The following is a 24,385-nucleotide window of genomic DNA, read 5'->3' as shown; positions in this document are numbered from 1 at the left end:
TAGAAGAAAAAAAAAATCCAAGTCTCAAAACAGAGCACAACATTGCTAAGAAAAGCAAAATAATATAAAAGCTTCTCCAAAGACATACAGTAAGATCTCCAAACAAAACCGGAACCATCCACTAAGGGGATGTTCCGTTTTAGTCTTCCCCACTGCTCTACCTCCAGTTAATAAAAATTCTCTCAGGCCCTTTGAGTGAAGGTTAAGTTCTTATTCCCTTGTCTTTGCCTCCAAGTCTCTTCTTACAGGCTTCTCATCTACTTAGAGAAGAAAGTTCCAAGGAGTCAGTGGAGTGAGGCCTTTCCAAAATTCCAACAAAGAGTAAGTCTTTGGTGAGCCAGCACTGAGGCGTGGAAAGAGCAAGGCCTGGGAGTCAGGTGACCTGGCTCCAGTCATGGTAGAGCCACTCGCGACTGTCGAGAAGTCTCCATCTTCTCCAGTCTGTCTCCTCAACTGTAAAATGGGCCAGACCTGCTGGATCGGTAAGGCCTCTACCAGTTCATTCTAGGATTCTCATCTTGGACAAAGGAATTTAAATAACCGTATCTGTTCATGAGCCTTGGATACAGAACCCAAGCTTGCACTGGGAATGACTCCAAACAAGTTTTGGGGTTGAGCACAAGGATCTCACTGATTTCAGATGAAAGTTCCACCAACTCTAGGACCGATGTGGCGGAGCCAAGTGGATTCCAGGTTGGGAAAGTCTCAAGATCAAGACAGAACTCACAGGGAAGGGCGCCACCCTGGGCAAAACATCCCACTAAGTCAAATGGTTGAATCCATCTAATCTTGGCACTGTCTCTAACCTTTCTCACGATGGGCATGGGCTTTCTAATCTCTTAAGACTCTTCAGTTCCTTCTCCCATACACCCCCGGATAGACTTTGGATTTCAATCATTATACGAAGCAAGGCAAGTTACCCGGATGTTATTAAGGCCCCAAAGCCACCGTTCCCACTCCTTTCTGGCCACTGTCAATTCTTGCTTTTCCAGGACAATGGTGAAAGGCTTTGCTGCTGATTAACAAAGCCACTGATATTCACAATACTCTGCACACCTGGCACCCTTCCATGGTATTCGGAACATTTGCCTCAACTGTCAGTTAATCCTTCTTTAGGCGGTCTAGGAAGAGGAGCGAAGACATCTCCACAGATGGTGGGGGCGGGCCCACAAACAGAGGGGGCCTCTTTGACTTGCTCCCCATCACCTACAAAGTTATCCCCAAGGCCACTGCGAACATTTCCATGACTCAGCAGAAGACAGCCACAGGTTTAGGTTTTATCCCTTCTCCCCTCCCTGGCCCCTGCGAGGAGCCCGAGCGCTGACGAGGACTGAGGCCAAGGCAGCAGCGAGGGAAGAGAAAGCAGAAAGCAGAGCCGATATGGACCCCGGGCCATCGGGCTCCGAATCCTGGGGCTGCTCTAAGTCCTGTCCCGAGCCAGCAGCTCTCAACCGTCACCCTCTCCTTTTCCCTCACTACCTCCTTCTGCCAACACCGAGGGTCGTCACTTCGGGGGCCTCTCTCTGTAGTCTGCCTGCTCGGTGCCTGGGAGGCTGGGCCGTGCACGCGTGCACAGAGCACGGACGGCTCGGCTGGGACGGAATGGGCGCGTATGCAGCCGGCACCCCGCCTGAGCCCCTGGCCGCGAGGACGTCAGCTAGGGAACTTTAGTCAACACAGTGAGTTCTGTACAACATGGAAGTTTCCCGTCAGAAGGAAGAGTTTTCTGGGAAGCTGTGTATTTCATCCAGCCTTGTAAATAAACACTAAGCAAAACAAACAAAAACCCCACCTGTCTGTCCAGGCCAACGGTTTTTCAGAAACCAGGCTTTCCTGCTTTTAGAGGAGTTACACGTGCAGTAAAACGAATGAAATCTATATTCTCTCCTCTTTGCTGGTGATCCTCATTGAATCCTAACATTACTTCATTACTACTGCTTGCACTAAGAGCAACATCCCCCCCCCCCCCCCCCCCCCCCAAGGGGAGAGGGAGGGTTGGGACATGGGTAGTAATCTTTGTGAAGAAACAAGGGAGTTTTATTTAACTAAGAAGGGAACTGGGTCCAGACAAAGACCTTCACCTTGACGTGTAATTACATTCTCCACACTACACTGTACCTCCTTTTCTAAAAGTGGAAAAAAAGGAATCCTAATCTTTCCTGTAACATCTGTAAGCTAGCACACGGTCTTCCTGGAAGCTTCCAACTTTCCCCTCTGGCCACTAGCTCTCCTAGAACGCAAGAGACGAAATCCCTCCACGCACAGACCCAGAACTCCAGCAACCAGCGCGCGCCTCCCTCGGCAGCTCCCGCACAACCAGGCGCACGCGACTATGTTCTAGGGACGCCCTCGGGCTGGCTGGGGGCTGGGGGGGAACCTGCACCCCGTCTCTCGTGTGTGGTATGAGGGTGAGATCATTAGGGAAGAGAGAGGTGTCACTGGGGCAAACATCAGGCAGTGGGTGATGTCATTGCTGTCAGACGGTCCTCAAGTCCTGGAGGAGTGTCAGCTTGATTTAGAGGGGGTCATTAATCTCTGGAAGGGGGGTCTGTTAGCTGGATAGGTGTTAGTTGTATGGTGTGCTCTGGGGAACCAGGTTTGAAAGGACCGGTGGTGGAGGGAGTGAAGTCGTGGCCGATGGGTATAAATTACCTGGGCATGCAGTGAAGCGGGATAGGTGAAAGCAGGAGGAGGTAGAGCAGGCGCTAACTCCGCTGGGTACAGAGGGTACGGGGCCCACACTTCAGGGCTACTGGGGTAAAGTGCAGGCACTGTGAGCTCATCTGCAAGAAAAGAATAAGGGAAGAGTTAGTGGTTACCAAACAGCTGCTTTCAAATCAGAAACAAAACACCAAACAACCCCGAGCCCCCATCCAGTCAGAAGTCAAATTACTCTCATGCTTTCAATAACCTGTGGGTTTTGGTCCCCAAACTCTAAGCAAGGGAATGGTAAATACAAAGTGGAAAAACGCAACCAGCATCTGCTGCCTGTCTGGCCTGCTGGGATCTCAGGCCTGGGCTCTGCCCTGGACACTCTGATGTCTTTCCAACCAGAGCTGGGGGGAAACAAGAACAGTGGGGATTTCCTGCCCCAAACCGCACACGTGGCCCTCAGAGGGAGAGAGGAAGAAAGAGAACCGGTAGGAGATATCCCATGAAAACCCACTGCAGAGCCTTTGGGAGAACAATGGTTTACTGGCAGGGTCATGATAGACCAGAACAACTGGAGGCCTTCTCTGTTTATCAGTGTAATTACTACTGACAAATACATCATCATCACCAAGCACTTTCCATTCAGCTCTCCGAAGCACGGGGCCAGCCACTGTACCTGCAGGGTGTTTAAGATGTCAAAAATGCAGAGAACAGAAGTGAAACAGCCTGGAGTATCCTGATTAAAGTTAAACTCCACGAAGATGCAAATTAGAACACTCGTAGTTCCTGCTTACACTGACTGTATTTTCTAGGGGGAAAAAAGTGAGTCGTGTTGCCAACTGACTGGTCTGAATCCGATTCCATTCAGGTCAAGCTGCAGTTTGCCAGACTGAAGGGCAAGTGCCTGGGGCTCAGAATGTATCAGGAAGCAATCCATTAAAGTAACAGCAAACACATGAGGGAGCGTCTCAGCAAAGAAAAAAAAATCACATCAGTCGATAGTTATGAATCTGGACTCTGTGAAGCAGCGATCTCAGTATGTGCTTTTATCACCTGTCAAAATCTGAAATCAAGGAGGCCAAGGATGCTACCCGGGGCTGCCGAAGGAGTCAGAAAAAGGCGACTGTCATAAAGCCATTAGTGACTCTGCCATTCAGGACTGTCCAGAAGTCTAGAGTACACGTGACCCAAGGTCGAAAGGGTCATTTCACTCCTTCCCACATATAAGCCGCCCCAGGCCTGCTCATTCTGCGTCTCCCTCATCCTCTCCATCCTCCCCCCTTCCCCCAAACTGTGGCTCTGGGAAGGCTTTTCAGTATGGGAAGGGGACTAGACACAGAGAACTTTCCCGAGTGTGATGTGGGGACTACTCTATGGAGCAACGGGGAAAGCAGCTGAGCCTATGGGTGCACGGGGACCTGGTGAGTTTTTCCGCAGCCAGCCAGCACGGCAAGAACTACTGAGAAGATGGGGAGTCCAGAGCTGACTGAGGACTATCCATTCAGAGGGCAGCGTGGGGATCCCAGCAATGCAGAGAACTATGCTGCGGCCGCCCCAACTCCCCGACTCCCTCTCTCAACAAGGCAGTTAAAATGTCCTCTTCAGACTTGGCGAGGGGAGGGCAGACTGCATGTAGGTTAGACTGGAGAGCCAAGCCCCAAAGCGCGGACTCATCGTTATTATTCGAATAGGAACACAGTAGCATCCTAAGCTTCTTCAAATGATCAGGTCTACACCACCTATTTCCAGCTCTAGGGTGTGTAGTTTCTGTCAGAAAATTCCCTACGGAGGGGGTGGGAGAACGCTTCACAGACCCCTGTGTTTCCGGTCACGACGAGACCATATGATTTCCATTAGAGCAACTCTTGTGGGAGCCCCGCTCGTGGAAACGAACTGCTGCCAGAACCCAGGCCTCGGATTTTAAACAAACAACCATTCTCAGGAATGGCAAGCTATTATTGTTGTTGTTGGTACTGTTGTTTCAGCTACCATGCTATTTTAAGACACTGAGTCTTTTTAAAAAAAAAAAAGTCAAGAGAGTCTCAGGACCTAGCACACGAATGTCTTACTTAGCCCAGCCTTGCTCAGCCCTACTGTGACAGCAGATGACTGACTGACTGCCATCAGACAGGACTACGCAGGGCCTGCAGCCTGATGGCAGCACGTCCTCATCCTGTGGCCTCACAGGGACTGACCAAGTTGGGGGTGCTCTAATCTGATCCAGTTTCCTTTAGAAAGTTTTAAAAATGAAATGAGATGTCTTTTAAGATACCTGATCCTAAAGAGACAAATACTGGAGACAGGTGGAGTCAGGATTTCAATCTTGGCCTTGACAGATGGGATTTATGATTTCCAGACATTTCCACATTTTTATGCTAAAGCATTACTTCCCATTGGGTCTAGACTCATGCTCAGAGACTATTCACTAACATTTGCCCAAAACCTAGCCCAGCAGGATGGGGCATTTGCTTCCAAATCTCCCACACCCAAAGCCACTGAGTAACAGAAGTCAGGTAAGTGAAGTGGAGGCCTAGGAGAGACTGGAGTGAACTTGCATTTGATCAGGTCTTTCATACCTCTCATCATCTCTCCCTTCTCCCCTTGAGAAGGAATCTCGAGTTACCATAAATGTCAAGAGACATGCAGCAAAGAGTGGGCTGGTCAGGAGGAGGATGAGGACGATGAGCTCAAAATGTGCCAGTGGAGATGTTCTGAGCTGGAGAGTACTGGGGGAGAGGAGGGCAGTGAGGAGGATTTCTCCAAGGGTTGGCTAGTGAGCGCCCAGGAAGGGAGGATCCAGGGCTTCACCAAGTCTGCGCCCCTGGGGCCAACTCTGAGACTAGCATTTAGTGTGTAATACTGTTTGCTGGACTGAACGGTACCTGGTGGAACATTCTAAAAGTTGCTTAAAGATACACCACTGTTTTATTAGAGGAGTTTAGGAAATATCCATAGGACCTAGATCTAAGATTTCCCAATCTGTTCAGTATCTGTCACACTAAAACAAAAATGAAACAAAAAAACCAGCAAAAGAGCAAACGGGGCTCAAACCAGAACAAATGCTACAGAACAATGATCTTCAAAGTTCAAAATAAAAGCAGTGGAACTGTTTCTTCAAACTAATTTTTCCCAGAATCCCTTTTTAATTTTTTTAAAAAAGATTTTATTTCTTTGACTGAGAGAGCACAAGCAGGGCGAGCAGCAGAAGGAGAAGGAGAGAAGCAGGCCCCCCACTGAGCAGCGAGCCCGATGTGGGACTTGATCCCAGGACTCCGGGACCATGACCTATGCTAAAGGCAGATGCTTAACCGACTGAGTCACCCAGGTGCCCCCAGAATCCCTTTTAAAATAGAAGTGTAGCAAATTTTGGTTGACTTAGTGGTGGTGGTGGGGTTGAACTGGAGGACCTCAACACCCATGACAGTCCCCAAGGTCCGCTAGGGTTCCAGAGAACAGTCTGAAAACTGCTCTTAGAGCTGCGCTCACCCAGGGACTAGTTTGGAAAGTAAGCTCCTCTTCAAGTCTCTGGAGACTGAACTCATTCCTACCGCTCCTGGAAGCCCACCTGAGAGAGGGCCATGAGCAGCCGGAGCAGGGGAAGAAACCAAGAACACGGCAACAGCTGGGCTAGAAGCCAACAGGCTCTCCTAACACAGTCCCCAGCGCCCGAAGTACCTTGGAATGCTGCGGGAGTCCTCCAGGGCGGGTTTAGGGCCTCACAAAGTGCAGAAAAATCTGAGCCAGGAAGTGTAAGAGGGGAAATGACAGGAAGAAAGGTGCCTATTCTGCTAAAAACTTACTAGGATGCCAAGACTGAAGAAAGAGAAAGTCTGCTGCCGTGGGCCCATTAGGACGACTAGAGTTCAGGGAGGGGGTGAGACTCCCCCCCCCCCCCCCCCCCCCCGACAAAAGAGCCTCCTGATGACCCAGAGTGAGCCAGGCCTCAGTGAGCAGAGGGATCAGGAGGCCAGAGCTTTTTGTCTAGGCCTAATCCGACCCTCTCTCGAGAGGGTGGGTCAGGCCTTTCCCACTGCCCCAGATTTCCCTACATCCTTTCTCCTTTAGCACCTCTGAGGATAGTTTTTGAGGGCTCCCAATATACATCTGAATAGGCTCTTTTCTTAGCATAAGAATATGCAACCAGAAGAGCTCAAATTGAATTCTGACAAACAAGGACTAGAAATTTCCAACTCCACCTTTCAATCCCTTTGAAAAGAAAAAACTGCAGTGTCTGATGAAGGTTTAAACCGAAAAGAGCTCAGGAAGATCAGCTAGTCTGCCTTTTCATTTTGGATGAGGAAACAAACCTGCAGAAAGGTGAAGCTTCCCGTCTAAAGTCACACTGAACCAAAGATGAACGACTCTCAGAAACAAGAGCAAGAGGAACAAGGATAATCTTTGATGAACTTAACCTGAGTACAGCTGAAAACACAAGTTCCAAGAACCTTAAGTCAGTATTTACTTTGCCTCTTGGATATTTTTATTTGGATATATTCCACAGCAACCTCATACTCAACGTGTCCGAAACTAAACACAGTCCCTCCAACTGCCTGTCCTCTTTGGGTCCAGATTTCAGTAAAAGATGCCCCTCAGTTGCCCAAGCCATGGTGACCTGGTAGTGCTTCCCCAAGGTCCTACCGAATCCATCCCACCATCCACTTTGATTTTAACTACCACTGCTGGGTTACTGAAAAGGCCTCCTTACAGTCCTCCTGGTGGCCTCAATGCAGTCAGGACAACTTTTAAAATACACAGTTCTGCAATGTCGCTCTCCTGCTTAAAACCCTTCTATGATTTCTCCTTGCTCTCAGGACAGTGTCTGAACTCTGGCTATCATGGCCCAGAAGACCGCACATGACCCTGCCCTCATCGACCTTTGAGACCCACCTCTCATCTGCCTCCGCATCATGGGCTAGGACCAGCCCTTTTCATTGTGTGACCATGCCTGGTTCTCTCCCACTTCTAGGCCAGGGGCATTCTTCTCTCCTTTCAACTGGCTAAACCCTTACTCATTCTTCAAAGGACGCCACTTAGATGTTCCTGACTGAGGTGGTGGGGGGCGGGGCGGGGCGGGGAGCACCTTCTCTTTGTTCTGCTGGGTCTTCTATCTCCCCACCAGGCCACAGCACTTACCTCCACAACTGCAAGTTCTCACTCTCTGCTCACCCAGTGCCTAGCAGAGAGCATCACAAAGTATCAACAAGTCAACTATACTTGATAAAACCAAGGGAGAAAGAAGAACATAACTTCTATCTTGCCCTTCGGAGGAGGAACGGATCAAAGTGTAGGTTAATTCAATTCTATGTGGGAGAGAAATATACACAGAAAGAGGACAGCTGTGAGAGCATGTAAATGTGACTTCTTAAATAAGATTACATTTCAATCCGGTCTTAATAACACATTATATTTGCATATATTTTTATATACAGCTAAGAGCGTGTATATCCATTATCATTCTGGCTATCCATTAAAAGCTCTGGAGAAAGGGCAGGAATTTAACAATGAGAAAAAAAACCTATCCAAGGTCTCATAGTTAACTGGTCTCAACTGGAACCAGAATTCCGGTCTGTTGTCTCATGGCTCAGGGTCCCTTCCATACACCATCCTGCCCCCGACTCCCTACTACCAGTGGTGGTGACCACCCTAGAGTGCAGGTGGTCTTCATTTCTCGTTATAGCATACTCAATTTACTAGAATAAACCCAGGGACAGAGTCCTTCAGGAGAGCTTGCCTGTTAGATGAAAAATTTGACCAGGAAAAAAAAAAAAAAAACAAAAGGCCCAAATATAATGAAAAATTCCATCTTTAATGAAAAAAAAATCAATTTTGAAGAAACATAAATCCAAGACTCTTAAACAACCAACTCCCACTCACACATACCTCACAAGTAGCTGATCCATGTCTGTTCAGTAAACCCCTCAAAAATCAGTCTTACGAGGCTGATTCTTTTGAGCACTGTCCTATCCGGACACATTCTCTTCGTGTCAGGGCTACGAATGCAGCCCATGCCAGCTTCCACGGCCCAGCACACTGACTAGCTCCGGCAGTGGGTGGAATAGTGCCCTCCCCAAATTCACATTTACCCAGAAATGTTTTTGAAAACAGGAATTTTGCAGGTGTAATTATTTAAGGATCTTGAGATGAAATCATCCTGGATTTAGGGAGGACACTAAATCCAATGACTGATGTCTTTACGAGAGTAGAGGACACAGAGAAGAAGGTGATGTGAAGATGGAGACAGAGACTGGGATGACTTGTCTACAAGCCAAGGAATGCCAAGGATGGCCAGCAGCTACCAGTGTTAGGAGAGGCCTGGGATAGGTTCTCCCTTGGAGCCTCTGGAAGGAACCAGCATTGCTGATACCTTGATTTCGGACTTCTGTCCCCCTAAACTGTGAGAGAATATGTTTTCAGCCATATTTATTGTGGTTGCTCTAGGAAATGACAGTTCCCAGAGAAGGTCACACACTTTCACTGGCTCCCCAAGAAGGGAAGTGTCAGGAAGAATCCGAAGATTTGGTGAAAAGCTCAGAGGATGTCTTTAGCACCACCGAGCACAAATCACAAATGCAGTTTCTGTATTCTGCACATGGAGCTAATCGTCCTAAAGGCTCGAGACACCAAGAGAAATCAAGTCTGTGCTCAGCTCTCTTCCACCTCTACTACTCTTTATGATGGCCCTTGGCCACCTCCATTGTTTCAATTATGAATTCTCTTTAGGGTAACTCATTAATTTACAGCTTTGATTTCCACTCCAAGGTAGGCATTCCCAACTCATCCAGCTCAACTCATCCACAAGTGAACTCACTGTCACTCACAACCAATTCCTCTTCTCACCTCCCCACATTTTCCTTTATCCCATTTATTCAGGTTCAAAGTCCCCTTCATTTCCCATATCCAAACAACTGCTAAATCCTAGTAACAGCAAAGATGACAAAGACACTGATAGCAATGACAGTAGTAGCTAGTGTTTACCGAGCACATACAATGAATGTGTTACACGCTGTACTGGTGGCTCCTCGTGGGAAGTATGAACACTTTCCCTTCCACACGGCAAGGAAGCAGAGACACACATATTAAAGAACTAGCACAGGACTCAGCAAGTGGTAGAACCAGGATGTGAATCAGTCATCTCAGCCCAGATTCCAACCCTTCACGCCCCTGCCTCTCCAGATGATTAGGTCTCCTCTAGGCCTTTCTCACTATCTTTTCCTTTCTACGCCTGCTTCTACCCAATCGCAGGTTCTAGTCACCTAGACCGATTTAACAGCCTCTTGACTTTTTAAACTGGCTTCCTGCTAACGCCCACCGTCTCTCCACTCCATTCTTTCTATCCTAACCATATGCCTGGAGTAATGCTTCAAACCTGCAGGAAGGCCAACCCAGACCCACAAAGTAAGTATGCCAAGGAAATTCCAAAACCAAGCTAGTCTTGATTCAGCTGGCCCAGAGTCACTTCCCCTCCGGTTAGTGATTTTTTTGTCATGCCTCTGAGCAGTCACTGCTCTTCACAGTCCTGTTCTTTCGTTACCGTCCAGCTGTCCCAGGCCAAAAAACCATCCAACATAATCCGTGGTTTTAAAAGGATCTGATTCCTGACCTGAGAGTTGAAGGGAACCCAGAGCATATGCCGGAAGAAAACTGTTCTCTGGGGACTTGATCCAAGTCACTGGTTATGTGTTCCTGCTCCTCACCACTGGACATGTCCATTCCTTTTCTGCCTTGAGACCCGCAACTGCAGGGTTGAGGGTTCCACAGCCTTTCCCCAGTCAGTTCCCTTCCCAGACACGGGCAACTGAACTTGGAGGATATTCTGCCAGCTTCTCTGAGACCTTGGCTTTCTTAACAAGTGCAATCAAATCTAGATATTTAACAGGAGCGGCATTTCCAGAAAGTGTTGGTTTTATATCATATTAACCATACAAAAACCTCTGCCCAGACCCACCCTGCTAGAGACCTGGCTCAGCTTCCCAAAGCTGGACTACAGCTCAGCGGTACTCACAAGCGTGCCTTTCCAGGTCTGACACGAAGCAGGCACTCAGTAAATACTTGCTGAATCAATACACCCTTCTGCATAACATACCCACTCCCCCTCTTTTTCTGTTCTAGAACTGTATGGTCAGTTAAAGTGAGTCTTCTGCCTCTTTTGTTGCCCAAACGACCTTTCCCATCTGAGGTAGAGAATTTGAACTGTAAAGGGATTTCCGTATTGTACACATGAGTGGTAGTGTGGCTAACCTACGGGGCTATTCACATATCGAATGATAATAATAAGGGTATTTATACAGCACATATTTTGTGCCAAACACTTCACAGACTTTAGCCGATCCATTCTCCACAACAGCCTTCTGAGGTAGGTACTGTTAGTATTATCTCCCTGTCACGAATGGAGGATGTTAAGGGCTTGGAGAGATTAAGTGACAGGCCCAAGGCCATGTAGCTGGGAACGAAGCCATGATTTCAATACAGACAACGCGGCTCCAGAGCTCATGCTCTTACCCACCAAGTTAGGATGGTGATTTTGTGTAGCCAAGCACCTTCTCCTCAAACCGTAAGGTTTAACTTCTTAACCAAGTTAGAAAAGATAGGTCACTAACTTCAAAAAAACAAAAAAAGAAAATACTACTTCAGGGTGGATGGATAACATAAGAGGTAATATTTTGAAAACATGACAATTCTGATCTGCTTTTCGGGGACATCACGATTTTTAATTAAATGTATAATAAGAAAAGCATACCCATGAGGTGATCTTCACGTATGTTTTCCAAAAACTAGTTAAGAAGACACATACTATGTGTATATGAACACAGAGTGAAAGAGAAAGGAGGCATGAGAAACTGCAGGTTTGGATCTCAGAGAGGACAGATGAGAAATGTCAGCAATCTGTGCTGTACTGAAGAGTCCTGGAGGCAGTAGAAAGGGAAGAAAAGAAACCTCTTCCTTCCTCTAAACAACGTTTAGCCTTTTCCTAGAACTTCGAGTTGCCACTCACCTTTTCTTGGTGAGGGAGGAAAGCTAAAAAGGGGAAGGTATTTTCAAGAACACAGGGAGGTGGGCGCCTGGGTGGCTCAGTTGGTTAAGCGACTGCCTTCGGCTCGGGTCATGATCCTGGAGTCCCTGGATCGAGTCCCGCATCGGGTTCGCTGCTTGGCAGGGAGCCTGCTTCTGCCTCTGACCCTCCCCCCCTCATGTGCTCTCTCGCTCTCATTCTCTGTCTCAAATGAATAAATAAAATCTTAAAAAAAAAAAAAAAACACAGGGAGGCACAGGTGCCTTTGTAATGAAATTGCTACTTGAACAGATAGATCTCTGTCTAGTCTATAAAAATGGACCATCTACCAAACCATTTTATTAAACTATAAGCTCCTTGAGTGCAGGGCCTGTGTGTTTTGCTGTTTTGTATCCTTGGTGCCCAGCATAGTACATGTTATAGAGCAGACATTCATAATTTTTAATAAGTGCTGTGTTAGGCATAAATCTTTCAGTATATCTTTTTTTTCCTTTGAGATAAATTCTAAGAGTAGGAAAACTATGTCTAAGGTGATGAGGATTTTTAAAAAAAGATCTGAGAGAGAGAGCACCCCTGAGAGAGCGAGGCGGGGGTGGGCAGAGGGAGAGAGAATCTCCAGCAGAGTCCCTGCTGAGCGCTGAGCACAGAGTCGGGAGTGGGGCTTGATCCCATGACCCTGAGATCATGACCTGAGCCAAAATCAAGAGTCGGACCTCAACCAATTGATCCACCCACGTGCCCCTAAGGTGATGAGCATTTTTAAGGACCTTGATGTATCTTACTGTGTTCAACTGTTTCCATATTACATTCCCAATAGAAATAGATACATTTGTACCAACTTTTAAATATGACCACATTGGGAATCATCATTAAACATGAAACTAAACAAAAACAGTTTGATAAGCAAAACATCTCTCCATTATTTTGATGTGTTTTCTTTGATAGCTGACAAAGCTGAACGGCTTCTTAGTCGGAACAGGTGCTGCCTAGAGAAGGCATCAGGGAGGCATGACGCTCTCTTGAAAACCCAGGACGGACCCAATGCCCTTCCGATAGCACCCTTAACGGCACACGTGTACCGTGATCGCTGCACTTCTCACTTGTACTGCTAATGAGCTCTTTCCGTCCCTTTCTTACTTCCCAAACTGCAATCTCCTACTCCCAGCACCTAGGTTTAGCACACAAAAGATACTCGATGAAAGTTTGTTAAAGTTGACGGATATTACCGAGTGGCTGCAACTTCTTACACTATCACAATTGAGAAACATATAATCAAGCCAATGATTTCTAGTTTAGCACCTTTTCTTGACTTTTAAGAAAACGTCAGTCTAAATCTGTACAGGTTCCAGTCTGGATAAAAAGGCAGAAACTTCAGTAACTTGTCACAGCTATCAGTTTTAAAGAGATTGAAAGTGACTTACGGAACTGAGGAGTCAGTCAGAACTTCAAAACATACCTGGGAGAACAATAACACAAATCCAGATGCACAGTGGCCTATGGGCTGTGTGAGGAATTCCCAAATGGAGTGTGTGTCTGAACTGAGCTCTCGCTCTCTGAGCTTAGCAACTCTCCCCCCTCTTGGTTCCCCCCCATCTGTGTTCACTGGCTGCCCTCAGCTATTTGCCCTTGCTTTATGCACAGGGAATGTCAAGAATATTCACAAGCCATTAGCAGAGCATAATATACTGGCTGCGGAGCCTGCAAAGATGAAAGGTGGGTGGGCCACACACACAAAACCTGTCACCCCCCTCTTCCCACCTTCTTGGTTTTCTCTCATGTCACTGCAACCCTGGTCTATAGTCTGTTCCTAAAAGAATTCTGAGGTAAGCAGGAGTGGCTATGTCAAAAAGTTCTATGCATACATTATACAAATCAAGAAAATTTATCCACCTTTATGGAAATAACAAAAAAGGCACTAGCTTATGCTAACATTCTGTATCCCAAGAGGCCTTTCCAATCACCAAAAAGAAAGAGCCCACAGATTAAAAGGTGTCAGTCAAACACAGAAATAAAGACCTAGTGTAGTAAAATGCCATGGTGTCTAGAGATGAAAGCTGAAAAATCTTACTGTTCTTCCTAGCTCCTCAGGTGGTACTATAATTTGGACTCCTAGAAATTCAAACTAAAACTGCAACTATAAAACTGAACAAATCAATTAACACATATCCTTTATCATCTTCCTGACTGAGAGGGTGTGGGCACTTTTCCACAGTAACCACCCCCAACCCTCCTGGCTGGCTGTGCACTGAGGATGAGGCACCCAGAGAATGCACCAGGGCCACAACTGGGGTCCATCAAAGCCAGGAGGAGTATGGTAGCTGAACCGCATGTGTCCCAAGCATAAACATGCTTTCCCCAACTATTCTTGCCCCAGCCTCTACATGGTACTTGGTGAAGACACAATATGATGAGGACTCTATTCCCTCATGATGTTGTAGTGTTCATTATTTGAAATAGGATTTTAAAACTGACCTGAATGCCTGATCATCATCATCATCCTATAGAAAGTCTTCCTTAGTCTATCAGATGCCTCAGCACCACGATGCTGACGGCTATGGTGGAGGCTGCTAAGTGCTGCCCTGTGCTGAGGGGTTCTAAACATCCCTTTCTGGGAGGCTAAAAATCCAACACTTAAAATGGAAGGTCTCACACTGCCAATCACTGTGAATATGAAAAACCTAGAGGAACAGAGCTGTCAGTAGACCTGGAACTTCCTGTCCACAGGTAACAAGGTTGCTAGCACAAAGAAAACTCAGAAACTTCTCCCTTTCCATCTTCTCCAAACTCCTCCCCCCTTCCTTTACTCATTCAATTTCATAATCTGGTGGGTCAGATTCAATCCAGAGTGCAAAGCAAAACCCCACTTGTAGAAACATCTGTTGCTATCTGTGAGCTGCTTCCCTTTGTCCCTCCAGGTTCTCAGAGGCGACAGGGGTTCCAAATCACCCCTGAAGGACAACTCTACCTGCATACTCTGTGATGGCACCAAACAAAACGTTTTCTCAGGGTACTGAACCATGAGGACACAAGATGGATGAAGAAACTGGGCAGTCACCAACTAGAGTAGCAGGAAGAGACTAAGCTAAGGTTCTTAAAGGCAGCTCAGGGCCAGCATGAATGAATAAACCCACAGTATCAAAACATGTAGTCAGCACTACTTTCTCTCCAATTTTACCACTTCTCTGTCAATGTTTGCAATGAATATTTACTAAGTACCTATCGTGGGCCAGATGCCGGATGAACACCATCATCTTTTATTTCTCCAGCCCAAATGTGGGGCAGTGATGCTGAGCCACAGAAGGACCTCATTCTCTACAAAGTTGAAAGGTAATTCCTATTTAATTGAATGTATCCAGGCGATCCCAGGGTAGGGTGGGGAGAAGAATGTACTTGAGAAAAACTATGTGGAAATGGAACTCCTTATTAATTTCATATGGCAGGCTATTAGGAAGCTGTGATTTGTCATCCAGAAAGTGCTGGAAGAGCTGTAAACTCTTCAGGGAGCCAGCAAATGGTCACTGAAAAGAAAACGGACAAGAGAAGAACGACTGACCTCCTTGTGTCAGTATTTCCAGAAATGTGGTCAAAAGTGACCCAGTAAGTTTCACCTCAAAGTCAGACCGGTGCTTCCCATCTTTAAGTCTTTTAGTTGTACATGTTGCTAGCTGCACAATCTTGGACAACTGACCTCATTTCTCTGAGCCTCGGTTTCCTCAGGTAAAAATACAGACAACTGCAGAGATTCATCATGAAAAGGAAAATCTGAGAGGCACAGAGCGAGTGCGCGGTATAACACAGCGCCTGTTAGCAAATGGCAACACTAACATACAAAAGGAGGCAAGGACACGATCTGGAAGTGTAAATAAGGTTGTCTATGCAGTAGGCAATCTATCCTTACTACCAGAAAATTCCTTGGTTCATCACATTGACTGGGGCCATACTTGCACAGAGGCGGCAGCAGGGAGTGGAGCTTTGGAATGTGTGCCCTTAGCCACTTCTGTTTAACCCTGTTTCTTCCTCATTCTTTTGTGCCTCATACTTACTGTTCAGCTCTTTTTACTAGGAATGAGTTGGTGACCACTGGAAGATAAGGCTTTGCTAACTACTATGTTAACCACATGGCATTTTTTATTTTTAAAATAATACATTAAATGTTAATTAATTGAATTTAAATAAAAAATAAAGGACACTGAAATTAAAAACAAACTGCTTTTAAGAGCAGAAGGCTTCCTTTAAAAGTAGTCTCACTGCCCTTCAGCTTCTCTAAGGGACTCTGATCTGCTCAAAAGGCCCATTTAACCTCAGAAATAAAAGCAGCCAAGTACCTTTGCAGACTGATCTACACTGTCCTGGCCACCCAATTCCACAGGCTACCAGACTTCCAAGTTACAACACCAACTCCAGGTGTTGATCCATCTAGCCCCGACTGGCCAGATTTTCTCGTCTTCTCCCCATCTCTCTGCCTCATAAAAATCAGGTTCAACCACAAAGTTTAAGAACAACCATAACAAAAAGCCTAGATGTTAATCATGCGGGAGGTTAATAGTCACACTGTTGACTTTCCAGTAAGATAAACAGTGCAAACTTGGCCAGCACTAACATATACAACCCACCCTGTCATTCCTAAAGATTGTACTCATTCTTGGGATGTGAATGACAGCAAGAGTTCACCGGAGAGAACAGGGCATCCTAACCTGTTAGAAGCACTGAGATACCAAAAGAAAACTGGAGGAGTTTAGGCTGAGCTGCTCTATTTTGGGGAATGGTAAGTAATTCTATCTCATGAGGATCTTGAGTCTGTGATGAACAAATTACTCTCAAACTCTAGAAGACTGCCTGCCAGGGTAAGTCTTCCAGTTCTCCTCTGCCTCCAACACCAGGAAGATCTGTGCGAGAGGGTCAGCAGGAAGGCTGGCTGGCTCTGGTAGGACGTCCGAGCCTTGGTACATGATCCGCACAGGAACCAAGGGGCTGGTGGGAGTGCTTTGCCTCCCCCAAAGCCAGATACCAGAACGTCTTAGAGTAGAAAGGGCGTGCCCAAGTCATCCTGGTGTCAGCAAGATCCCTCAAAAATCTAGAACTGGCAGCTGGTTAAGCATTATGAAGACGTTCATGGAAGGTTTTAAAAAAAAGAATCAAGGAGGAGAATCTTACTGTTCAAATCCAGAGGCTGGTTAAGTAACTACAAAATGGCATATTATTATAGCCACCAAAACGGGTGATGCGAGAGATCTGTATTTATGAATATGGAAGTTATTAACGAAACACTAAGTGAAAAGGTGAAGAGGTTACTGAACACTATGTATAGTACAATCCCATTAATACAAAGACACAGACACACAGATGCTTTGCCTGAGGGACTGGCATAATGCTCTGGTACGTGGTTCTAGGTTTAAGCCAATCATTAGCTATGTGACCTGGGGTAAGTTAATAACTTAAGGCCAAATTTCCTCATCTGAAAACTATTAAAGAGGAAGAAGGGGAAGAGGAGGAGGAGGGGAGTACACGTTCTCTTAGGCGGTCATGAAAATTAAATGAGAGCTGTAAAAACAATTTTTAAAAGCTCCTTGTGATAGGGATGCCTGGGTGACTCAGTCGGTTAAGTGTCCGACTTTAGCTCAGGTCTTGATCACAGGGTAGTGAATTCAAACCTGGTGTTGGCCTCCATGCTGGGTGTAGAGCCTTACTTAAAAAACAAAACCCAAAACCACACCACCACCACCCCGCCACAAACCGCCCCCCAACTCCTTCTGATATAACACATTTAATGATTTTACTTTATTTTGAGAGAGAGGACGAGTGGGGAGGGGCAGAGGGAAGAGGGAGAGAATCCCAAGCAGGCTCTACACTGTGAAGCCTGACATGGGGCTCAATCTCATGACCCTGAAATCATGACCTGAGCCAAAATCAAGAGCTGGATGCTTAACTGACTGAGCCACCCAGGCTCCCCTGTGATATAACCCATGTAATAATATTACTATGATTTATCTCTAGATGGTGGATTCTATGGATAAATATATCTCTGGATTCTTTTTTGCTCATTATGCCTTCTGAATGTCTACCATAGACATGTATTTTACTAATGTTTTTGTTTTTTAAAGGGGTAAAAATATGGGGCACCTGGGTGGCTCAGTCAGTTAAGCATCTGCCTTTGGCTGAGGTCATGATCCCGGGTCCTGGGACTGAACCCCACATCGGACTCCCTGCTCAGTGGGAAGTCTGCTTCTCCCTCTCCCTTTGCCCCTCCACCCCTCCCCACTTGTGCTCCCTTTCTTCTATCTCTCAAATAAATAAAATCTTTAAAAAAAAAATAAAATAAAGGGGTAAAAATACAAAGAGACACAAGGACCATTTGGGGCATGGAAAAAAAAAAAAAAGAACACCCTGTTCCAATGTTATAAACAACACACACAGGAAATGGAAGTATGAAAACCAAAGATTTTCTTCATTTCATACTTGTTAAATTTCTTGTCAGTAAAAGCACACAGAAGAAAAAATATCTAAACCCCAGCACATGAGCCATTAAAAAGAAGTCCTAACACATGTTACACAATATGGATCAATACTGAAAATATAAAGAGAAAGAAGCCAGATATTAAAGGACACATGTTGTAGGATTCCACTTATATGAAATCCCTAGAACAGACAAGCTCACAGAGATAGAAAGCCAATTAGAGACTACTGGGGAGCGTGGCAGGGAGGGTACAGGGAGTTACTGGCAATGAAAAAGTTGTGGAAATAGATAGTGATAATGGTTGCACAACATTGTAGATATATTTAATGCCACTGAACCGTACACTTGAAATGGTTAAAGTGCCAAAGTTTATATTATATACATTTTACTATAAAAAAAAGATAATATACAAAACCACACTGAATTACACATTTTAAATTGGTGAATTGTATGGAAAGGGAATTATTATTATTTTTAAAAATTGTATTTTTTTTTTTAGATTTTTAATTTTATTGGACAGAGAGAGAGAGTGCACGAGTGAGCACGCACACACAAGTAGGCAGAGTGGGAGGCAGAGGGAGAGGGAGAGGGAGAAGCAGGCTTTCCACTGAGCAAGGAGCCCGACGCGGGACCTGATCCCAGGATCGTGACCTTAGCCGAAGGCAGACGCTTAACCGACTGAGCCACCCAGGCGCCCCAAAACTGTATCTTAATAAAGTGGTTAAAAACCCAAAACCACCTTGGGCTCTGTGGCCAGACAGACTTACCTGGCTTCTGAATCCCAGATGGGCAACTAACCAACTGCGACCCTGGACATATTTTTAGAACTCTGAGCCTGATCCCTCGTTTGTGAAATGAGGAGAATAACTGTGCTTACACCACAGAGTGTTTGGAAGAGTGAGGAAATAATAAAAAGAGTTTAACAAAATGCCCTGAATGAGAAACCATTGCTATCATCATTATTTTAAACTTCTCATTCCTGAAGATTCCCAAGGGTCAAACATGCTCTACCCACTGACTCCAGGTTTTACCAGCTCTCACAACTATGTAAAACCTAGTGACCCACCATGGCAGCAAGAACGAATCCGGATATACGTCCTGGGTCCCCATCCCGGGACGGTTAGGCAAACACACCTGTGGGAGCCCTGCCCTCCTCATCCTGCCCGTCCCCACGCGGTGTCAGCTCCCCCTCTTCACAATCAAAATCTCACAGCAAATCGCAGGAGGGACAGAAAGCACACGGAACAGTGCCCTATTGCACAGACTGGGCAACTCAGACCACCCGTCCTAAGCAATGGAACATCCTGCATAAGGACAGTCCATCACTAGCAAGGATTAAAAAAAATTAAAAGTATCTTTATGGGTTATATTAACTGTGAGGAACAGGAAGGAAGCGAAGGGACCTTCTCTCTCAATCTCTCTCTCCCTGTCCACTCCTTCCTAGAGCTAAACCTACCCAGTTCCTTTATCCCTTTCTCATAGCAACGCCTCTTCCCAATCTTTCAATCATTTTCCTTGTGCTGGATCCCGTCCAAGTTTTTCTTTTCTCACACAGTGCTGAGGCCCAGCACGGGATGCGGGGGCTGGGAACAGTCTGGTAAATGGATCATGGAGCCTGCAGTCCACACGGTGTGGGGCTCGGATGGTCCATTCTGAAAAGCTTAGGCCGTGTATGTAGAACCAGTGGCTGTGGGCCAGCTAGTGGGTAACGTGACAGCAGCTGACAAACATCCCACAGAGGAAAAAGAGACTGTTTGGAGAGCTGTCTCTGGACCTTTCATGAGAAGTGATGAAAAAGAGATGAGCATGGAAGTTTAGTTCAGAGACCTGGAGAACTGGTGGCTGGGGGAAAGAAGAACAAACCTCACCCAGAATGAGGCTGGAAGGCCAGAACAGACCTCTCCAGGCAGCTGGGGCGGGGGTGGGGGGCGGGCAGGGGCAGCATGCAAGGCTTCCACTGTGTGGAGACTCCACGCTGGCTCCCAGGGTTGTTCCATATGCTAATTCCTCTGTCCCCGCTGCAAATATAGAATGAGAAGCCTGCCTGAGGGTCAGAGAAATTTATCTCAAGGTTTTATTGGAAAAGTTACTTTTCCCACACTCAAATATCTTTAGAGGAGAATCAGGTCCAAGGGGGCGAATGGTGCTGGAAATAGAGGTGGGGGTAATACTGGGAAAGTTTCTTGGGAGTACATGTCCGAAAAACAGGCTAATGTGCCCTTTTTAGGATGGAGCCACAGAGAGCACTATCTGAATCATCACCCTGGCACTTTTGGTGATGCATTTGTAATTTTTCATTTAATTTTTACGGGATGAGAAAATACCTAAAACAAACCCACATCTCTTTTAAAACCCACTGCTAAGTTATTTCTGATAATGTAATTCGTCTTCTTGCAGATCTCCAAGAGCTCCCAATTCCTTCTGAATTCAAGAGCTAACCTAACTGTAATGAGGGTTTTCATTTATACCTTCCTTCCTCCCATACTCACCCCACACACCATCACCTCACCTCTAGTCATGATTTCATGAATGAAGTTATCCCTGCCACTAAAGTGTCAGGCCCATTCTTCCTCTAGCCTGGAGTGGAAGTCATCTCAATCAAGGGGTGGCCACAGAGCTTCGAATGGTTTCCCCAAGGCTGTGCGCGCTTCAAGAGCCAACTTCAGGGGCGCCTGGGTGGCTCAGTTGGTTAAGTGACTGCCTTCGGCTCAGGTCATGATCCTGGAGTCCCGGGATCGAGTCCCGCATCGGGCTCCCTGCTCGGCAGGGGGTCTGCTTCTCCGTCTGACCCTCTTCCCTCTCGTGCTGTCTCTCATTCTCTCTCTCAAATAAATAAATAAAATCTTTAAAAAAAAAAAGAGCCAACTTCAGGGCCTCGCAGACTTCAAAGCCCCAAAATTTGATCTCAGTGGAATGTCTTCACTTTAAGAACTTCTTACACTCATTTTTCTTAAATGTAGTCAGGATCTATGCTACTACCTTTGTCTTCCTTCTGAAGAACAAACACTCTACCATTCTTTAGAAGGAAAGCTATCCCTTAATCCTCTCCTCCTGACAGATGTTCCATAAGCAAATAAGTATGCTCTGCTGAGGTGTAAGAACTCACTCTTTTCCAGAATATTGCATTCTTTCTGGGGAACTATCCCCCAGAAGTCTAGATTCTGAAGGGCTACCATATAAAAATGGGGCTAGACTTGTTCCATGAAGTCCAGGAAGTAAAAATAAGTGAGTGGAAGTTTCAGGGTATATAGATTTTTGACTAGTCAGTAGCAGAACTGGAGCAAGAATGAATTAATTTAGCAAGCATTTATTAAACACCTACTATGTGTCTAACATTAGGCAAAGCCCGGTGTTACTACTCAAGAAGCTCAGAAACTAGAGGGAGACGGAGAAGTAACTGGCAATTTCCGTACAGTGTGGCAAGGAATAAAGACAGTTACCAACCCAGTGGGGCTATTAATCTACCTCTGGAGAGTCAGACAAGCTTTCTAGAGGATGAGACAGTGAAGGGACTTCTGAAGGACAAGCAGCTAATTTGCAAAAGGACTGAATTTACAACCAGGGAATGGGCACTCTGGCTGGAAAGGTCAGAGGCCAAGAGAGCACATGATGTGCCACAAAGACCCCCTGAAGCGGAGTAGCGCTGGAGGACAGCTTGGAGGCGGCCTCTGGCTGGGGGAGAGGAGCAGAGGTGCAGGCCACAAAGGCCTGTCCACGATGCTAAGGAAGAGAGATCCTATCCAGGGGGCAGGCAGGGGAGCTCTTCGCAGTCAGTACAGCGATTTCCATCTATTAAAAATACCTTTTCATCAAAAGGTCTGTTATAATAAGTGCTGCTAATCTGGGATTTAAACGTATCGAGTATTTTAAAATAAATCAGTACCTTTTGCACAAGTGGTAAGGAACTCTTCCACACACTGTGTAATGGTATTCAGGGGAGAATTCAAGAGAGTGAGCCAGAGGCGGGGATGCCTCAGAGAGGTAGGGTTGTGAAGACCAGCTGGAGGGGCTGTCTCCAGTGGCAGAGGCGGGAGCTCCATCTGGGTTGGTCCTGAGACTAGCAATCTATCTGGCTTTAGGGTCTATGCCTCATCAAACGCCTTCCTCTCTAGAACCCAGGATTTAACTACCTATAGTCCCCTCAAGGAGTTTCCATTCTTCTAAACTCTCATTACTCGTTCACTTAAATGAGTAACACAATTCTTTCCAGAAACTGGAAAAAAAAATGCTCTTGTGGTTCCACTTAATCATCTTAAGGCACCTAATGTTTCTCAAGTATAAAGTGTCACACTTTTATCTGATGGTTTGTATTATGGCTCCAGAATTTTAGATGACTTCAGAGAGGAAGCCAGTGAACTTTGAAAGGACATCATTTACATTTGTTTGCCATATCAGGTAGCACTTAAAATATATAAATGGGGGAGATGTGGGGAAGAAAGACAGCAAGATTTCTAAAGTTTCCAGAGGATTACTGTGCATCTTTTTATTTGTGGGGGGTGGGAGGATCAAATGGAAAATGACACAGGACTTGAAACATTAAAAAAGAATCACATAGTTTCCTGTTTGCACATCTCTTTTGGCGTTTGTTAATATCAGAGTCTAGGTCTTGGGAGAGGCCAACTTTTAAAAGTTCACTTGGATTTAAACTAGAAGTGGAAGACTGCTAATTGCTAAATTTAGCTTCTACACAAAATTACTACATTCAAAACTTAGCTCAACCTTTGAGGGGTAACAGTTTGCCAAAAGTCAAATTAAATTGCTATTTTAGGAAAAGAACTTAAATGAAACAAGCCTGAGAAACATTTACTATATAATAAAATGGCTTTTGAAATACCTTTTAATGACAAGGTTTATCAAACACATCTAGATTGAGCTTCTTCATAAATATAACCACTGATAAATTAAGAGAGAAGTGCTAGGAAAAATGGTATGTTTAGGTAAACGATGGACTAAGTTTGGAATGTTCCCATAGGATCCCAGCTTTGGTACTTTTTATAGTGTTAATAAATGGTCTTTAAAGGACATGGAAGAAGGTGCTACACAAAAGTAAGTCTTTCTGGCAAAGTCTGAAATTTAAGATGCTAAAGCCACTGATGTTTGGTCAGTATATTTTGAAAAACACACAGGATCAGGCAATGACCTAAAGTAATGATAATCAATGGCTGGATCATTATAAGCATCAGAGAATCAAAATGAGAGGAGATACCGGGGAATATTCTGGAAATCATTTTTATGTTTTTAACTCTCTTATCTGAACTGTTCAGTTCCTTTCTTTTAATCTCTCACCTCGCCCTCTTCACTTCTTCCCTTCTACCATTTCTAAGTGAAGACGAGCAATTACCTAGGGCTATGGTGAAAGGGAAGGAAGCTTGTGTTATCCTGTTCAAGACTGAGTAAGGAAGGACTCGTAGACTGAACACTCGCTACTGTACTGTGTGACCTTGGGGAACGCTATGACCCTCCTTAAGCCTCAGATACCACATGTATAAGAATACTGGGGTACTCTAGTACATGGCTGTTGGCTCTGTAAATTGGTATAATCTTTACACAAAGCTATTTGGCAAATGTATAGAATTTTTTTTTTAATTTCATGAAATACAATTTTAAAAAGTGAGTAACTAAACATAAAAAGGAACAGGTAATTAACCAGTAGATCTGGGTAGAGACTTTGATGGCTGTCAACATTACACAAGGTGTGATAACTAATCATTATGTGTCCTCTGATGGAAGTACATACTGCCCTCCACCCCTGATTCTAACCTGAATCTGATCAGTTCTTTGTAACTACTAACTTACAGAAAATTCAGAAACAGGACCATGCTAAACACCACCACAGAGATGCAGTTGGCAACATCCATACTATAGGAAATTATAGGACAAACAATCTGGGTTCCTCAGCAAATATACTGCAAGGAAAAAAAAAAAAAAATGAATGAAACGAAAAACAAAGACTCCTATAAGAGACCGACCAAATGTAAAGATGGTATAGATTTGGACCTTGATTCAACCAACTGTTAAAAACAACAAAACATTATGTTAAGAATCTACTTTTGTTGTTTGAAATTTTCCATAATAGAAAGTTAAAAATAAAAAATTAGATTACTATTAAAAATGGTAACACAGAAAGCAAGATAACAATCAACGTGTAAATGTGATCTCTTTTCTTGTCTATCCTCTTTGTTACTGATTATTCCCCCACTCACCAGAAAGTAACAGATTTCACAATTTGTGTCTATATTAAGGGTAATGCAATCTATGGACTTTGTAAG

General features: G+C 45.2%; 1 protein-coding gene across 4 annotated transcripts in view; it reads right to left on the bottom strand.

Annotated features, from left to right (window-relative positions):
* The window catches only part of RBPMS (RNA binding protein, mRNA processing factor), a 171,027-nt gene that overhangs the window by 23,392 nt on the left and 123,250 nt on the right, over positions 1-24,385 (bottom strand). For 3 of the 4 annotated variants that reach the window (XM_021694105.2, XM_021694104.1, XR_002480554.2), the window contains exon 6: positions 2,653-2,783. In XM_021694105.2, the coding sequence (XP_021549780.1) occupies positions 2,653-2,783 (131 nt within the window). Of the gene's footprint in view, positions 1-2,358; positions 2,784-24,385 lie in introns of those variants that run through there. The other variant, XM_044912829.1, reaches the window with a different exon arrangement.

Source organism: Neomonachus schauinslandi, chromosome 2 (genome assembly GCF_002201575.2).
Source record: "Neomonachus schauinslandi chromosome 2, ASM220157v2, whole genome shotgun sequence".
NCBI lineage: Eukaryota > Metazoa > Chordata > Mammalia > Carnivora > Phocidae > Neomonachus > Neomonachus schauinslandi.
This window is presented reverse-complemented; position numbering and strand designations above follow the sequence as displayed.